Source organism: Asparagus officinalis, chromosome 7, assembly GCF_001876935.1.
Source record: "Asparagus officinalis chromosome 7, Aspof.V1, whole genome shotgun sequence".
In the NCBI taxonomy this organism is placed as follows: domain Eukaryota; kingdom Viridiplantae; phylum Streptophyta; class Magnoliopsida; order Asparagales; family Asparagaceae; genus Asparagus; species Asparagus officinalis.
In genome coordinates, this window is record NC_033800.1 from 145,259,572 (window position 1) to 145,278,684 (window position 19,113).

The 19,113-nt window shown below is 37.8% G+C and overlaps 2 protein-coding genes across 3 annotated transcripts; both read left to right on the forward strand.

The window, feature by feature from the left end:
* On the forward strand, nt 714-5,494 carry LOC109850328. Of its 2 annotated transcripts, XM_020420330.1 has the most exons (9): nt 714-909; nt 993-1,212; nt 1,352-1,404; nt 1,533-1,569; nt 2,624-2,689; nt 3,751-3,855; nt 3,970-4,126; nt 5,006-5,082; nt 5,171-5,494. In XM_020420330.1, the coding sequence occupies exons 1-9, from the start codon at nt 800-802 to the stop codon at nt 5,237-5,239; spliced, it is 894 nt and encodes a 297-aa protein (XP_020275919.1). In that variant the 5' UTR covers nt 714-799; the 3' UTR covers nt 5,240-5,494. The 2 variants fall into 2 exon arrangements, with proteins under 2 accessions (XP_020275919.1, XP_020275920.1); XM_020420331.1 differs by lacking the exon at nt 2,624-2,689.
* Nucleotides 9,097-14,952, forward strand: LOC109847913 (glycine-rich domain-containing protein 1). Its single transcript, XM_020417145.1, has 10 exons — nt 9,097-9,122; nt 9,325-9,499; nt 10,246-10,363; nt 10,475-10,723; nt 11,512-11,967; nt 12,734-13,248; nt 13,633-13,837; nt 14,044-14,193; nt 14,526-14,856; nt 14,924-14,952. Exons 2-10 carry the CDS (start codon nt 9,342-9,344, stop codon nt 14,950-14,952), a joined length of 2,211 nt encoding a protein of 736 aa, XP_020272734.1. The 5' UTR covers nt 9,097-9,122; nt 9,325-9,341.

Consider the following 19,113-nt stretch of genomic DNA (forward strand, 5'->3'; position numbering starts at 1 on the left):
AGCTAAGCAGGGTTTTTCCGATAATTGTTCAAAGGAAGATTTTTGATATCTACCACAGAAAAATACTTTATGCAAAGTGGGTACAGATGTCTGTGGATATTATATCCATATTCTGCAAGATACGTAAAGGATATTGATTTGCAAGTATAGAGGAATGCAATCACTTCATTCTTGATTTCGCTTAGTTCTAGCTTTTAACTTGAGCAAGAGAAAGAGCAAACAATATCGCATTCTCTTCTTCTATAGGCCAAGCTACATAGAACAAAACCTTGGCTAACATATTAATATCTTCAACAATATATCTGAAAGGAGTTAAAGCGCGATTATTCATCTGCAAGGATATAATAGTTTATCTTTTCCGTATTAATACATGTAACTGGTACGGTGATAAATACGGATACGCCGAGTATCGCATACGACTCTAAAACCGTCCCCGCGTCCGCCTTCACACAAACGAGCATCTCTCTGCGACCGTACAACTGCCACCAACCCACGTGGCAGAATTCTGAGCACGTTTCCTTAACTAGACACATTAATGATTAATTGAAACTTCTTGTGCTTGTATCCTCACTATTCTGTTCAATTACAATAATAGACAGCATGAACGTCGGTAAATATGAAATCCAAGCAGGGGTGTAACCGTCAAATGGTCGGATAAACTCCGTCATTAACAAGGATGAGAAGGATATAGTCTTCAAAAATCCCTTTTTTTTTGGCGGGTCAATTGAATTTCTAGCTCGAATCCATGGCCAAATTTCGTCGCTAGGGCTAGGGTTTCGCTGCTCCTCCTCTTCGAAGGATGACGATCGCTGGAGCTCTTACGTCGGATCTCGTGCAGATTCCCTTTGCGTATTCTTCGATTGGCCGCCGCCAGCTGCGATGCCCTAAATATTTCGTATCTCCGGTGATGTGAGCTCTCATCTTGAAAATCTTGGTACTTGAGTCAATTTTCGATGACATAGATTCACAATTCGTTCTGTTGTTTGTGTTAGGAGGGATGATTCGAAGATAGCAGCATCAAAGAAGGAGAAAGAAGGGATCTCGGAGCGATCTGATCTCCGATCTGAGCCAGCTCGGATCGGATACCCGCGCAAGACCTCCGATCTCCGATTTGATCGATTGCAGCTCTCTGATGATGAGGTCGATTGCGAGTACAAGAGGGCTTTCGGTCGTTATATCGCTAGAGAAGCGATACTGGACGAAGAATTTTGGGTAAAAAAATTTTATTGGGATTTTGATTGATTTCTTGGAATATATGAATGATGTGGGTAATTGTGAGTTTAGGAGGTGTTTATTTATTGAAAAAAAAACAAAATCTTGATGGGTTTGGGGCGTTCTGATTCATTGATAGACTGCGGCCTGGCTGAGGGCGGAGAGTCATTGGGAGGACAAACAGGGTTCTCGGTATGTAAATGTTTATCTTTACCCTCTTATCTTGATATATTTGTCTTACGTATTATTAGTTGACTTATGTGATTCAGTGCCTGTATTATTTGTGGATTTTGTTTGAAATTTGGACTTTGATCATGCAGCCATGTGGATACTTTCAAGCGGCAGTTTGCGGAGCAGGTAAGACAGTATTTTCAAAACAGTTACTTGTTTGGTTATCTTTGTTATTGCAATCTGTAATTCTTCAGAAAATAATTACTTGTGGATAATGCAAAAGCAAAGTCGAGAGACCTCTCATGTTCAAGACACAAATTCAACAAATGAAAATATAAAACAAACAAATTCAACAAATGAAAATACAGAAATAATGTATCTACTTCTCAAGCTAAGGGAAAATTGATTTCATTTCAACCAGCAGATGTATTTGTAATTTGAGAATCGCAAGTTGTGGTTCCTTTTTAAACATGTTATAAATTATCTGTTCAAAAGGTGTAAGATCAGCAGCTCTTTTTATAATATAACTTCAGTCTTTTGTTTAATCATCTTGCAAGAAATTCTTTACATTTGCTTTAAATTATCAAAATCTCCCCAATCATTTCATTCTTGGATCTGTATACTGATGACTATGCAGCAATCAATCTGATATTGTAGAGCTTGTTTTAAACTTGGTTTTTTTTGCTCAATAAGACTATCTCATAAACAGAACTCACACTCCATGGTTATTGGTGCTTATAAATGTGACCAGAGCCACATCAGTTCCAAGTAATCTTTTTTATGTGGACCAAGAGAGGAAAATAATAGTTGAAGAATGACTAGGGGACAATATCATAAGGGGAATGCTTCAAGTACCCGATGAGTACTTACACAACATCCAAAGATTGTTTTATGGGACAAAGTTATTACTGCCAAGTGAGAGTATCAGCCTTTTCCCTTATGAAAATGTTTGCAACTAAATCAAACTCAAAGACACAAAATGTGTATCAGCTGAAACTTAGTGAAACCAAAACTACTTGTTTAGTTTGAATCCTGTCCTCACCAGAACTGAGACTAAACTACTGAAGGATGAAACTGCCAAAATATTTTCAAGGCATATGCACAGGAGGCTGTAGAAAATTATTGTTTGCTACGTTTGAGCCAATAGGGTTTCATCTAATCATAGAATTGCAATCTTGTCTTATCTGAACCTCAAAGAACATGACTTATTTGGTGGTTTTTTAATTTTATTTTTAAGCAGGAGTTTAGTGCAATAAAGAGACGTTGCACGCAACAACTTGCTGAGAAGTCCACTTGCATCATTGTGGTATGGTTAAAATATGAAAGTATGGTTCTTACAATTTTTCTTATGAAAATTTGCATAAACCTTGTGACCTTCACTCTATTCAGACTATATAAAAGTTTATAATGAAGCACATGATTGTTTGAAGCTATAATCTTAAATGCCTCATATGAAGCGGATGCAGTTGCATCTAACTTCTTGTTGTTACAGAAAGTCTGCTTACAGTCAAATGTATTCTGTACATCGTTAATAGAACCTTTTACTTTACATTTCTATTTAATTTGATGTATTGGAGAGGATGATGCTGAATTTATTTGAGAAAGTATGATTTTTAATATTTATTTTTTTCCATCTGCAATGATTGGTGTCTAATGCGTCTACTAAATTTGACACGTCTATATCCACCCATGACCAACACGATATTCATGTCCATCTACACCAAAATCCAGCAAAACATGCATGTTCATCTTTCACCCGTGTCTAACTTCACCAAGTCCAACAAAACATGCATGCCCATCTCCACCCACATCCAACATGTCATGCATGTCCGTCACTGGTGTCTCTTAGGCTTGAAGCCAATGATCCGGAAAAAGATAAGGTATTTCAATATACAAACCACTGATGTTCAGGGTTATTAAGCTGCACTCTATCATTATACTTGAAGAAAAAAAGGTTTCTATCATTATATCTATGTTATTTTATCTGTTATCCATGACCGCAAATAAAATTCTAATGATATCTACTACATCTAATTTATAAGTGAGAGGCAAATAAGTACATATCCTAGCTACTCTCTAACTATTTTTTCACTACCACAAAAGGGCCTGCTCAAGTAAGTACTTATCTAGCTACTCTAACGATTTTTTTTCACTACCACAAAAAGGCATTCTCTCTTTGAAAACAAATTTGGAAATAGAGGATGCTTGTTTTCAACATCTGATGTGTTTTTTCCATTACAGTCATTTGTTACAGTGGTCCAGCTTTTCTTTAATCCAAAACTTTTTGAAAGCTGATAGTGTTCACATTAATTTCATTTTTCAACTCTCTTTTTTAATACCCCTTCATACCATAAATATATATGTCAGGTTAAGAAGGACGAACCTAATATGAAGCGCACAGTTCTGAGCAGCATAGTTGGGACTCTGGACATAAACATTAGGCATCTTCTATGTGGAGAGACATTCCCAGGGGTATATGCCTTTTCAATGCAATGGCAACACTTATTGCTGTTCAATTGTTTGCATCTTTTTACACGTATTAAAGTTTGCTAAGTTTATCTTGTGACATGGATTGACTCCCGGCAGGAGCGTACTAAGGTGCCAGTACCCTGCACCATGTTCGGAAGAAAGGATCAACCTATTTACGGGTATGTTGCCAACTTATCTGTTGTCAAGTATGCACGTCGCAAGGGTATCGCCAGTAACATGCTTCTGCTAGCTGTCGATGCTGCCAAATCCCATGGTAATACTTCAATCCCTCATCTCTATCTCCAGATTTATTCTGATATAAGCAATTAGTAGTGTTCGGGTGCAGTTTTAGGTGTGTCCATAATTGATGTTATGCGCTGCATGATTGATTTTCAAGTTTTTGGCATGTATATTTTATAAAAAGTCAAGCATTATAGGCTTATATATTAATGACTTCTGAGGTGCTAGAAGATCAGATAGCATATTTTTGAGGTTCCTGCCCATGCATAAAGCTCTTTTACAAATCAAACAAATATTTGAAGCAAGACAGATGTTTATGAGAGCAAAAGCTCTTAGTATCCTAGAACATTTGACTAGTATTTGTTCTTGATCAATGTCATCAACTGTTCATGCTTTCAAGTAATATGCTGACAGTTTTCACCATTTCTATTTACAGAAATGACTCACCTTTTAGCTTTTGTATTTCTTTTCTGATGTGTATTATATGGAATCGATTATTTTCAATCACTAGCAAGTAATATATACAATAAGAATTCTATGAATCAAATGTGTGGCTGTGAACTATATATAAATGAAAAACTATCAATTTCATAGACATGATATAAAGAAAGAGTATATAACACAAATTTAAAACATCAAATACAAAATTTTGAATATTGTGGGAACATTCAACTACTTATTTGAGTCTTGAAATGAGAATAAATTTACACATTCATATTGTTTATGGTGGTTTCCCTTTCTGTTGGTGGTTATTCAAGTGCAGTTATGTTTTTCTGTTTCTTTAGCTATGTATCTATCAGGGTTGACCTGCTAATATCCTTGCTGGTTCCTATGTATATATAATCTCATGCCACGCTTGCTCTATATGATGATATGCATTATAATGTGGACTTAGCTTTATCTTCCTTTTTAGGAGTCAATGAGGTATTTGTTCATGTACATACGAATAACATGGCTGCCCAGAAACTATACGAGAAGTTAGGATTCAAGGTACAAGCTATTAGAATTTTATCTTGCATTTCGATCTTCTGTTTGTATCTTTGAAAACCTCATGTTCATTTTTCTTGCCTCGATGTAGATGGTTGAAAAGGCTATGCCCCAGTCTCTGGAAGAAGACAAGTTTCTCATGTGCTTGAAGACTGCTTAGGTTGCTATCTCTTCCAACACTAACTCAACAAGTTTGTACAGAAGATTGGATCACTCTCTATACAGGATTTCTTCTCATAGATCACGATCAACACAGGAACTTCTCTGATGCATTCACCCAATTTGGTGCGATAAAACATAGAACCGAAGTAGGATTTAGAAAAACCCTATTATGATTTTCAATTGTACAGTGAGCTCATTTGTTATAATTCGTAGCTACAGGTGCAATGAATAAAATTTCCTCCATTTTTCTGGATGTATACTATGTAATGCAGTAAACAGGCACATCACTCGTGGAAAAATTTGCTGGTAAGCTATGGTGCGTGTTGTTCTTGTTGTTTTTGTTACAGATCTGATGCGGAGGCAACAATTGATATTTTCGGAAGAGTTTCGGTTCAATTTAATTTCTATTTTTTTACGGAATGTCTTTTTATTTTAGGAAGTTTAATTATCTTAGGAATGTCTTTTTATTTTAAAAAATCCAATTGTCTTAGGAATGTCTTTTTATTTTAGGAAATCTAATTGTCTTAGGAAATATTATTTTAGTACTTTTGCTTTGGTTTACACCCTATATAAGGGGATGAACTCTATGCTATTTTTCAAATTGGTTATTATTAACCTCAGAAGTTTTTCTATACCTAGAGTTTTTAGGGTGTGTCGTTTTGCTCATACGAGAATGAGTAGTCATTTCTTTTGATTACACTCTGCTACATCAGTTGGTATTCAGAAATAGTTTGTTTCCTACTACGGTCACCAACGATAATGAAGTTAATCGCCATTCCCCTGATATTTTGTAGTGAGTTGATGCCCTAGATTGACGTGTTGGCGAAATCATCACGGCTATGAGGAACTTAACAACTGCCATAAACAGAGGGAACCAAAACGAAGTTGATGACAAGGTGCGTGCTCGGGATATTGCCCGTGATCGACCCGCCAAGGCGGTGAGAACTCAGATATGGAAGATTTTGGAGTGCTTGAGGAAGATGTTGCTCTGGATGAAGGGGGGGACATGGTCCTAATATTGCGCTATGGTTAACCGGGTCCGGCCCGTCCGCCGCCGCCTGCCACCATCGCCGCGCCCGCCGCCCCGCCTGCCTGCTACTCCGCACCACTCTCCCGCGCTGGCGCCGCCCGCCGTCCCGGTCGCCCGCCTATTGCAGCCCGCCTGCCCGCCGCCAACCGCCACCGCCCGCCCGCCCGGGATGGGCGGGGGGGCCTGTCGTCGTTCGCGGCCGCGCCGTCGCCCGTCGCCGCCACCGCCCGCGCCACCCGCCATGCGCGGAAATAGGAGGACGCAGGGCACCGGGCCGCCCACGCCGATCGCCCACCAGTCGTCGGGGCGCTACCCGTCGACGCCACGCCACCCTCTTCGTTGACTCGTCCTTGTCTGTTTCTGCTTCCCTGACCGCTCTGCTTCGTCCTCTCGGCCGGGGCCCGCCACCGGCCGGCCACCGCGCCGCGACGGCTTGTCGTGCTGGCCACGATCGCTAGATCCGCCGACTCGCGGACGGATGCTCGTCCCCCCCCGCCCCCCCGCACGCTGGTTTCCTGTCGCCGCCTGCCATACGTTCGTCCTCCTGTCGCCCCGCACCGGGCGCGCCGCCGCGGCGCGCACTCACCGGGCCACGCCGGCCTGTTATAATGATAGTAGACGTAAAATTGTGTATTTTTCAAAACATGTTTAAAAAAAACACAATGGCATGATGTTTTTCTAAAAAATCACAACAAAAACAAACATCTCTATTACCAAACACACCCGAAGTTGTTGTTTGTCCGTTTGAGCCTTTTCCTCGATTCGATACAAAACTCCAAAAAGCTTTTCAGCAGCTAGCTAAACAAACTGCCTAACAAACCAACTTTAATAATACGAAATAGCTATTATCCACACGAAAGAAACAGCTCACCGCATCACGAGACTCGCCCTATCTACTCCTGATGACAACAAAGAGGCTAGTTTGGGCTTGTCTCTGGCAAAAACATGTACTTCATTGATAGTACACTCTCGTACACTCTCACTCTTCTGCATTCTGCAGTACACTGTTACAAATATATTGAAAACAAATTTATTGAAAACGTTATAATTTATATACAAAATGGCCCTTTTGACTCATAAACCAAATGGGAGTTGGTTTATTTATGCCCTAAGTATGGAGCTAAAGCGGATCTCAAAAGAATTAGTCTTTTTTTGTTTTCATCTTTTTCCATTTGCCAAACAAGGGCTAATTAAGCCCACAGGCTCATTTTGCGTCTATTAATACTGGTTTACCAGTTTACCAAACAGACCCTAACTAATCAATTATTGACATATAAGACATTTCATCTTGCTGATGCATTAGATATCATCGATATTCGATAATGATATGCCACTGGGCGAAGATGTTAGAATGACTATAGTGATAAATGGTGAAATGAAATCCAATGAAGATTCTAAAACTTAGCGGAATAAATCAAATTAGTTTTTTTGTGAGCAATATAAACGTATGATGATGTATACAATGTGTTGTTTGATCAATTATTCATGTCGACGAGGGGTCCACTCTCATTTTTCTAGTTTTTAAAAAAGTATAGCTCTTTATACTAAAGTGTAGCACCTTATTATGAAAGTATAGCTCTTTATGCATAGCTCTTTATGCAAAAGTATAGCTCTTTATGACCGTAGTATAGATCTTTACTGATAAAGTGTAGCTCTTTATGCCCTCACTCTTAATTTTTCGATTTTTGGAAAATATAGCTCTTTATTTTTCACATAAACAACTATACATTTCTCATAAAGCTAATATTTTGTCCATAAAGAGCTACGTTTTTTTATTAAAGAGCTATACTTCTCATACATGGGGAGCTACAATATATCATAAGAGCTATAATGTATCATAAAGGGTTATAGCCCTTTCAAAACAACATATAACTCATGATAACTCGTTATGAGTTCTATATCATTCATAAACTCCATTGGCGATTGACGACTTGCTATATAATCTTTATAAATGATACAAATCAACCAAAAAACTTCTTAAAGCATTTAGTCAAATATATATGTAATATGCATCAAATAAATTCTATTTAATACACATAATTCTTTTAAATATTACAAATCAACTAAAAATCTTTTTGAAGTATTTTATCAAACACACAATATACAAAAAACCGTCTTATACATTTTCGCATTCGAAGCCTTAAATTCAAAGCCTAATTCAATCCAACATAAAAGTAATCTTGTGACTGTAGACAAATGTGGTGAAGCTGACTTTGAGCAAGGACCTCGTTGAACAGTTATAGTCAAAATAGAGGATGGGGAAGAGTTGTTCGGAGCAGTCGGCAGCCGAGGACGAGCTTGGAGTGTTTGAGCTTGTTGGCCAAAGAGTGGAGGGAAAGCTAGTGGACTTGATGTCGCGTACAAGCTTCATGGTGAACATAAAGCTCAATCAGGAGGAGGAAAGGGATTCAATGGGTAAGTTGGAGAGTAGAGGATGAGATCGATGATTAATGGGATGGTAAAAAGTTATTTGGAAAGGAGTAGAGAGTTAAAGAGAGAATGAAGAAGAGGGTAATATGGGGATATTGAGTTTTTAATATGCATATAATGTATACTTATATGTATTATGGAGACTTGGGTTTAAAATTAAGCGATCTTTGTATTTTGGGTTTAAGAGGCATTTTATAAGCACATGGGTTTAAAATAAGTTAGAGTAAAACTTTGGGGTAAAAGACAAAAACCCCTAAAATAAAATATGTTATAAATACGGTTTTATTGGGCCCACGCAATGAAAATAGTGAACCTACTAAAACGAGGAAAATGACGTAATTGCCCCTTTGCCTCCATGTATAAAACACCCTCCAAATGAGCGACGACTCATTCAATTCCTTCGTCAAAGCCTCTTCTGAAGGTCACTTCTTTTCTCTTCTCAGTTGGTCTTAGTTCAATAATTCAACCTTTTTTTTAACTCTATTTTGATTGAATTCCATTCTAGACTTGATTTTAGGGGCACCCGATTTACTTAATCCATGTTTTGCTTGTTGGGTGTGTTTCAATTTGTATCCGAACCCACAAAAGAAGCAACTTTTTAATTGGTGATCTTTTGATTTCAGAGCAGGAGTTGATCCTCATGGACAAAGGGCAAGAATTTGAATGGGCTGAGGCCCAAAAGATTGCAATCAGCGAAGATCTTGTCGCTGCAGCAAAGCAGCAGCTGGAGTTTCTTGCTGCAGTTGACCGCCAGAGGTTTCTTTATGAGGGCCCTTTACTGGAAAGAGCAATTCATAGGTATATGGATTTAATTTGGGATAGAAAGTTGTTGTTAGATCTTTTTCGTAGTTAAATTTCTAATTTTGAAGGGTTTTTCTCTTTGTTTAGTGGTCATGCTCTTTTTTTTTAATTTATGATGAGGGCAATTTAGATGTTATTTAAGATTTTTGGATAAAAGTTCCACCGTGAGTGACCTGGACGGTTGGGAGGGTCCAATATAGGACTCCAATGATATTGGGTTCGATTCTGGGCGGGATTATAAATAAAAGTAAGATTTTTTGAGAAAAGTAGAGTGATGTTCTTAATTGTGTGAGATTTTTTTTAAAGACTTGGTACGATTATTAAGTCCCTCTGAAATCAGCAAGCTACATTCAAAAGCATAATTAGAACTCAAAATTGGGTGTTGCTACAAGGACCCAAATAGAGGACCCAAGGCATGGGACAGGTGAGTGTCATCGTCCGGTTGTATGATGTACTGTTCATGAACAGTGTATCATGCAACCGGATGGTGACACCTCACATGTCTCATGCTTTGGATCCCCTATTTGGGTCCCTGAGGCATTAATGCTCAAAATTTGATTGCTTCATGAATTAGTCATGGACTGTTGCCATTCTTTTGAGATTTTTTGGCCTCACTAGTTAACGTGCGTTATGCTACCTAGTTGCAATTAGGTGTTTAGCTTTCTTTATAGTTTGATTGATAGTTGAACTGTTTAATGTCTCCCTGAGTTTTTTCAGATCATATATTGGGAATTTGATGCTAGGTACGAGAATTTTTGGCTGCCATTATTGGCTAAACATGGTGAATCTGGAGTTGTGGACGGATCTTTGGTCGTCCCTCTCGACTGTGAATGGATATGGCATTGCCATCGGCTTAATCCAGTACATCTCTAATTCAATATGTTTCCCCCCTTCATTTTCCGCTCCTTTTTCTTGAATTTTTGCTCTTGTCTGATTTGGCATACGAAGTCTAAGATTAGAATCCTTATACAGGTGCAATACAAAAAGGACTGTGAAAAAATTTATGGGAGAATCCTGGATAACGAAAATGTGAAATCTTCTTTGTTTGCAAAGTCGAAACTTCGGAGTACTGAAATATGGGCTGAACTATATCCAGGAGAGCCATTTGAGCTTGATTATAGTTGGTCATACTCAGACGCTGGACTGTACTCTGGAGAAGAAAATTCCATCACTTACGATTTGGTTTCTGCTGTGAAGAGACAGTCTGTTTTCTATTACCAGGTAACTTCAACATTCATTTTGCTCTTGTTCAGATTTTCATACATTACTTCAATTTAACTGTTTTTCGATGTATTTTCTGCATAATTTTTGTATTTACAAAAACATGGTAATAAAAGTGTTTTTCTTTATGTAATGACTCTACGATAAGCAATAAAATCCTCGAAATACACTAGCAAGGATTGTGAGGTACGTCAAGATGTAATCTTAGATTTCGACCTATAGAAGAACAAGGGCTACTCAGAAATATATTTTTCATAGGCTGCAAAAGAAGCCAAGAAGTAGTTGTGGGTCTTGAAACTAATTTATGTATACAATCTTAACATAAATATTGAAAATATCATATCAATTTGAGAGAGGAGTGATCGACTTTACCTAGTAGAGCTTGAAAGAAAAGTAATTAGAGCTCAACAAATACATCGAGATTCCAATACAATAACAACGTAGCCTTTTTCCCAAAATTTTTGAGTCGATTACGCTGCTCTTCCACTCAGTCTGTTGGGGGCTTTTTCCTCCACTAAGTGAATGATTATCATATTTTTCTTAACAGCTGCTAACCAAGTTCTCCTATGCCTACCTCCAGTTATTATTTCTCCATTAATTAATGATATTATCACATCTCCTAATTGGATCAGACACCAAGCTTCCAATTAATGGCGTAACGAAGATCGTGTAGTGTTACGTTCATCTTTTTCATGCATTTTCTCACTTGTAGTACTTTTCAACGTTCACAATTAACACAGAAACCAGTATTTTTGTAAAAGTATGGAAATAACCACAAATTTTCACAGGTAGCAAGACCCAGCATGAGTGATAGCCGTTTTCTTGAGGAAGCAGTGGCCAGATACAAAGGATTTCTTCATCTTATAAAGAAAAACCAAGAAACATCAACGAACCGTTTTTGTGTGCCAACTTATGATATAGATCTTATATGGCATTCTCACCAGTTGCAACCTTCATCTTACTGCAAAGATATGCTTGAATTGTTGGGTAAGATATTAGAGCATGATGATACTGATGCTGATCGAACCAAAGGAAAGAAACTTGATAATGGATTTTGTGAAACTACAAAGCAATGGGAGGATACATTTGGTTTGAGATATTGGAGAGCTGGAGCTATGTATCGGGGATGCGCGCCTTCTTCTTTAGATGTTACTCCGTATTTTTCAGGACCTGACATGAAAAATGAGGATGTTATGGAGAAGTCGGAGATATTATTGCCTCTCCAGAAAACAATGGTTGTGGAGGTAAAGCTTGGCAAATCTTATGTTTCATCTATTACTCTATTGTTATTTTTTTCAACTTTAATTAGACATAGAAATGGAAATGAAATGCATATGGCGCAAATTTCGAAGAGGAGGGGAGAAAAACAAAAACAAAAAGATAAAGGCTGAACCAAATGAGATTGATCTAATTTGCTTGAGATACCTCCACAGTTTTCCAAGGGGCAAAACGTTTAGATGTTCTCTATATATTTTGTAGCAAAGAAGATACTTATGTTTTTCTCAAAAGAAGACAAATGATGGCAATGCAATAGTTTCTCTAGTTGTCAGAAAACACTCTCGCGCTTTAATTTATTTCAAATATAAATACAGAAAACTCCAATAAATTTAATTACATTCTTTTCCCATACGAATGCTTTTATATTGTACTTTCACAATTATATCAACAATATCCATTTTCATGTTTGAAATATACACGGAGTTTTACTCAGTCGGTTACATTTCTATCTTGTTCTAGGTTTTATCAAAACTTTTTAGATTTAAAATGCTTGTGAAGATTCTGTTTAGTCATCCTCGTTGATAGTAGGCAAATTTATTTATCTTTATGCTTATTTATTTATAATACTTTACATTAGAAGTCGTCGGAATTTGTAAGAATGTGGGATCCTATCTCAGTTTAAGTCTAAAAAAGATCAACTATGGAACTTTTTATTCATAACTATCTATTAGCTTAATTAACATTCTTTTCAGTACACACCTGTGCGAAATTTCACATTCTATTTCAATGCAGGTTCTTCTCGAAATTGTGGGAGTTAAAAACTTACCTGCTGAGCAAAATGGAAACTTGTTTGTATCTTTTAGCAAGAAAAGCCCAGACATATTCTTGAATGGTAGTTCTACACTAAGTATTTTATCCGAATCTGGAGAGAAACAAGTAGCTGGTTTCCAATGTGAACCCACAGGCGAGCTAATCTTGGCACTTAAGACTAATTCAAACTCCCATATCAAAACGATGGGAACGACCTCAATTCCTCTTGAAGACTTGATGGCTCCAAATTCTAAGTTGTCTGTGGAGAAATGGTTTGAATTGAAACCTCATACTGGAAATTTGAATGGCAAGCCGGTTTCTCTTTATGTTGCTGCTTCTTTTACAGTTCCATTCCCTGCTCCTCAAGAGTTTCGCATGTTTAAGCCGAGCCCCATCTCTATGAACACATGTTTCTTTCCACTCAAGGCTCAACTGGATCGAAGATGGGTGCGGTTGGCGGATGACAATGGTAATGATATCATCAGCCTACAAATGAGGTACGTGGAGTAGGAACAAACTCAAACATGTTTACTGTATTTTGGCTAAGTTCTTGTGGTGAGTGGAATAAGAGAGTTGAATGCCAAGCAAATTTATAATCCACTTGTTCACTTGACTTGTGGATGGGAGAACTTTAAACGGTTGACTCAGCACTTCTTTTGATTGGACTTTTTTTATCACAGTTAACAAATTGGTTTTTTCAAATTAAATTGGTCGAAATTTTTTTTTATCTTGTATGCATTTGGAATGTGGAAAACTTTATGTTAATGTCACATTCCACAAGCATGTATACTTGAGATCAATGACATTATCTATTTACGAGTTATTCTAAACCTTGATGGCATTGAGATTGATTGTTGTTGGATGTTGATTAACTGCACCAGGCGCGTAAGGCAAAAGAATGGAGTGAATAATGGGATGATTTCTAAGAGCAATATCGTTGGAGTTACAAGATTATCCAAAAAACCACATGTGCTGGCTGAATACGCCGAAAACAAATGGTCATTGAACGATTATAATTTATCGCTCCATATCGAGAAGGAAAATAGCCAAGGTGCTCATATCTTTGAGCTTTCGGGCAGCAATCGGGTATGCTTGTTAGCTTGTTGCTTTTAAACTGAATAAAATGTCAAATTATGAATTTTGCTCTTGATCGCTGTAGAGTTTTGCTCATATTCCTCTACGCAAACTGTATGCTTACTGAAAACTGAAACTTCCCAACAAGAATAGCGATGTCCCGTTCATAACCTCCCCGAATGAATCGCGTTAATATCTTGTATGTTAAACTGGAACAGATCAAGCTCTTCCCCGGGAAAAAGCTGGAATGTGAACCCAAAAACTGCCACCACATTGAGCTCAACTTCATCACAGCTGTGGAGTTCTCCGCTGACCATCCCTACGGAAGAGCTATAGCCTTACTAGACATAGAATCAAGTCTCATAAAGGTATAATAAGTCCCTTTCTTGTGCATATCGCAAAAGGAGTAATTGTGGATAGACCCCTGTATTATCCCCCAAAATTGTATACAGACCCCCTGACTGAATTATTAATTATTTATTCTTTTAACCTCACAAAGTCTATTTTTCAAAAAAGATTCTCTTTCTACGACGTTAAAATGATAATAATAAAAATTCGCTCAGGGGGTCTATTCGCAACAATAGAACTGCAGGGGGTCTATCCGCAATTGGGCGGTAGTACGGGCTGTCTATCCACAATTAACCCGGGGGTGAAAAAATCTCAACATACACTCTGACATTCTTAATGCTGTCATAAATAGGTCGACGAGGATCAGTTCGTGTTGCCTGCAATCCTTCTCTTATTCATACTAAAGAAAGAAGGATTAACAGGAAAAAACATCAAACAGATGGCCAATCAAGAATCAAAAACTTGTGACCAAACTTCAGAAGCGTCAGCAATGAACGCTTCGACAACACAAGTCAACAGTGGAGGCTGCGGCGGAGGATGTAGCGTGTGTGGGAACACGCTGAATACCAACAGTTCTGGGGGTTGCGGCGGTGGCGGCTGTAGTGGTGGTTGTGGAGATACGACGACAATTGCAGGTTCAGGCCCTTGCAAAGAAGCATCGATAAATTATGGTTCAGGCGCTTGTAACTAAAATATTAACCATGTTGCTGGTTATTCTCCTCTTAAGTCCGATCCTGTTGTTTTGTGCAGGTTATTCTACAGGACTACCTGGCTTCTGATGAGGATTTCCTATCCTGTGCATATTTTGTATTTAAAACTTATAAGGTTGACAAAATCGTTCTTTTGCTTAGCTATCCTGTGCCTTTGTGTGGAAAGTATGTTGTGATTATGTACCTGGAAATCTATGTGTCTAGTGGTTTGTTGTGCAACCCTTTGTGTGGAAAGTGTGTTGTGATTATGTACCTGGAAATTTTTGTATTCAATGGCAGACTTCTTGTGCAATCGTGTTGGTGGTGGTGGTGGTGGTGATAGAGTTAGTATTGGTGAAGTCAGTGTCTGTGGCTGCTTAAGAGCTCAAATCTGGAGTAGAGGATCAACGTGCCGTTGTGCATAAATAATGACATCGGTGTTATGTTGGTGTGTTATGTTGTGTCTTTCCTAATGTTTCTTAAATAAAATAAAATAAAAACCTTCTGTTTTCTCTTCTCTCTCTCTTGTAATGTGCCCTTTAAACGCGTGCAATTAAACTGTAAGTGAATCTCTATGTTAGGATAACAATGCGTGCAATTACGGGCCTGCTATTGTCAGGAGAAAGATCAGAGGCAAGCTACAAAATCCATCACAATGGTTTTTTAACATATTTTCCTCATCCCTTGCAAGCACAAGGCAAAGCAAGAATCCCAAAGTCGCCCCTTGCTCTCAATAAGTTCCATCTCAAAAACGAAAGGCATTATCTACAACTGAAATCATAAAAGAGATGAACCATAATGTCATTTACAGGGGAAAATAACTTACGAGATCAGTCCATATATCAAAGTTCACCGATTCTCAGCAAAGCGCACAGAGAATCAACCCACATTTAGAACACTGCCCTCCCAAAACCCCAAACTTACAGAGCTACATTTTACATGGTTAAAGACTTGTGTAACGAAGGAAGCACGAGTTATGATTTTGAATTAGTCATTGCCTGAAGATCCGTCAAGGAGAATGACCTCATAGGAAAAGAACAATATTGAGGTGACGATGACCGAACCAATGAAGAACCAGCAGCTGAAGTTTTCCCTGGTGGATGTAATGGAGGAAGAAGATGATACTGCTGTTTGTGATCCTCTTCAATGCTGCTGTTATTGCTCATGGCCATGGCGAGGGCTTGCATGCTCCGGCCATTACTTGGAGCTCTCTTGGAAATAGCACCTCCGTTGCCTTTTAGTGGATGGGGGGATGACTTGAGATGGAAATTCGTTGAGGCGAGGAGGTTTCTTCTTTTTCGAGTGTAAGCATTTTCTTGCTTGCCAAGATCTTTGATGGAGGAGCAGGACAGCATAGCATCTGATAGGCTTGCGAAAGACTTTGATTTTCCGTTGTAGAAGCTTGAGATCCCTCGCCTATGGAATAATCAAATCATAGGTTCAGAGTGTTACTCCATTAATTAAGCTAGATAAAAGGAAATGCTGGAGGAACTTGAGAATGGAGCATGGACAAAAAAAAAAAAATTAGATTTTTGCCCCATGCCTGGCTCAATGATTTCATGCCCAGATCAATGGTTTCATGTTTAGATCAAGGACCTCACATCTGGTTTCACATTCATGGTTACATCACACAATCTAAAGAAATCATAATTTTTTTCATTAACTTAAAAGTTGCCCTACATCAACGACCATCTTTTGGAGCTCTATGGAGCAATTTGCATGGAGCACGCAACTCCAACCCAGGTGATAATAGGTAGGGGGCATCCAATGGTTAAGCGACACTAAGTAGTCTCAAGTGAGTTACCTACCCGATGATGTGAACTGAGCCCAAGAAAATTTTATTACTTCAGCCAATATATTAGGGTAAAGCATGACAAAAAACCAAAAAGAAACCGAGCTTCACCACAGCGAAAAATAATTTTTGACTCTTCCAATCAAATGTAACTAGTCAATAACGAAAACTTTTCAAAAAAATCAAGCAATCTTTAGGTTTCACGGCCTTCCGCTACTAGGCAGAATAACTCTCATCTCAAGAAGACTGCCAACAGTAGAGCTATATTTTCTCCAGAAGCTGACCATACATTTTGCTCCATAAGATACCCTACAAGTCAACCAATACTATATACTATGTGTATAACTCCAGGTGTATAACTCCAGACGCTACGGCAACCAGATTATTGCAATCATCCACCCCACTGCAACATACGATTTGAATCGATGAAGAGGCTTTTGACAAAATATCTCAAAGCTTGTAGTACAATGTGTATAGTTGGAAGTTGACTTTGTCTCGAAGCTCTGGCTAGTTTACTCTGTTTATATTATTTATAGTTATCTATTTTTGTTGTCGTTTTCTTTTGGTGCTTGTTCTTTCCCCTCTCTGTGAGGTATCATGTTTAGACCATCTGTGCACAGAGGTTCTCCACGTGAAGTCTTGGATAACAGCATAACTCCCGTGGTTTGACAATTTTGAAGTATTCTATTATCTTCTATTTAATCAATCAGGATGTCGTACCGTTACTTGTTTCCGATAATGTTTCAAGAGCACTCTGTCTCTAACTCAGAGTATGAAGTCTCCTTTCTCAAATAGAAGATATCCATGGTCAAACCTATATATCTCTATTTATTTGGCTTCTTAATGTGAATATATATAATAGAGAACAAGCAAACTAATCACACAACAAGCTAGTAACTGAGCCAAAGACCTCATTCCATACAAGAAGATAGAGCTTAGATTACAAAAGATAGCAATATTGAAATGAATCATATATAAATAAAATTATTCCTTACAGACAACCACTTTCTTTCTGTAGTTCATAGTGATAATTGGAAAATGCTTTAATAAAGATATTGAAACACAAATCCTCATCTAAGTTGGCAGTTTACTCCATACACACACCATACACACACAAGGAAAACAAGCATTGTTGAAGAACACAAATTATGTCTTACTATGCACCTGCATAAATGTCCTATGCAACCTAAACCAGCATCAGATAGAGGATTGGAGTACATAATGTGCAGAGACCTCATATCCTTCTATTTTTATTATGCAGCATAGAGCGGTATAGTCTGAATAAGAGCTGCTTAAGCCTTATCGGATCTGTATAAAGCTGCATTATGCCTTACAGAGTTTTGATTAAGCAGGCACTATAGCTGCATCATCAATCCAATTGACGCATAATTCTCAGAGCATGAATAATTGTCAAGATATTATGTTTTCTACTTAGTTCTCGTTTCAATTGTGGACTGTTAGTTGTTTACTTGTTACTCATATTTACAAGTTCAACATGTTTAAAAGATGATTACTGTCAGCAGTTACATGTTTTACATGTTTAAGATATTCATTATAACTTGCTTATAGGTATGCTGATTTTTACCTAGGCTCATTTACTGACACGAGACAAGAGTTCTTAAATTTTAAGAATATTTAGAAACTTCCATCTAGTACTTTCTTTGTATAATGGTATTTCATCATTTGTGAATACACGGCACCAAATTATGCAACTATTTGTAACACTGTTATCCAAACAGATACATGCGAATAAGATAAATCTGGAACCTGGCCTAGTGCACGAACCATCTGTAAAAGAGAGAATTCTTTTTAACTTCTTGAAAAAGTGCATACATTAACTTTCACGAAAGAGAATGAACCAAATTTATTTTCCAACTTCTTGTAAATTCCTAGAGTCGCTTACCTAAAAAAGAATAAACTGACATAATTGTAGCTCCTGATGACAATCAACGGCTTAAGTTTTTTTTTTAATCAATCAGCTTAACTTAGCAGATTAAACACAATTTAATCCGCTAAGTTTTTGACATATCGTGGCTCCTGACAATAATCTACATGTTTATGGATGTATCTTTGTATCTTTCTTGGTTACTTTTAGACTAAATACAGGTAGAGGATGATCCCCAGTTAGCATGTCCGATTAAAAACCTCACGGTGCATTAAAAAAAACAATATATGCTATACTCATCAATTCTTTCTCTTGCTCTTTCTCTATTGTTAGAATTCAACGCGAATTGTTCCTTGCCAATGAGAACAAATAATTACAGAAATTTACAACTTTTTGTTATAGTTCAACCTAAATCCATTCCAAAAGTTATTCAACCAACCTTAAAAATACTCAATATTTATTAGTCACAAAAGAGTCAAACTTCAAACTTCACAAATCAAGAAAATAACACCATGCCGCCGCCGCTGCCGCCTTGATCTCCGGCGGAGATCTCAATCCCTTCATATCTCCGGAG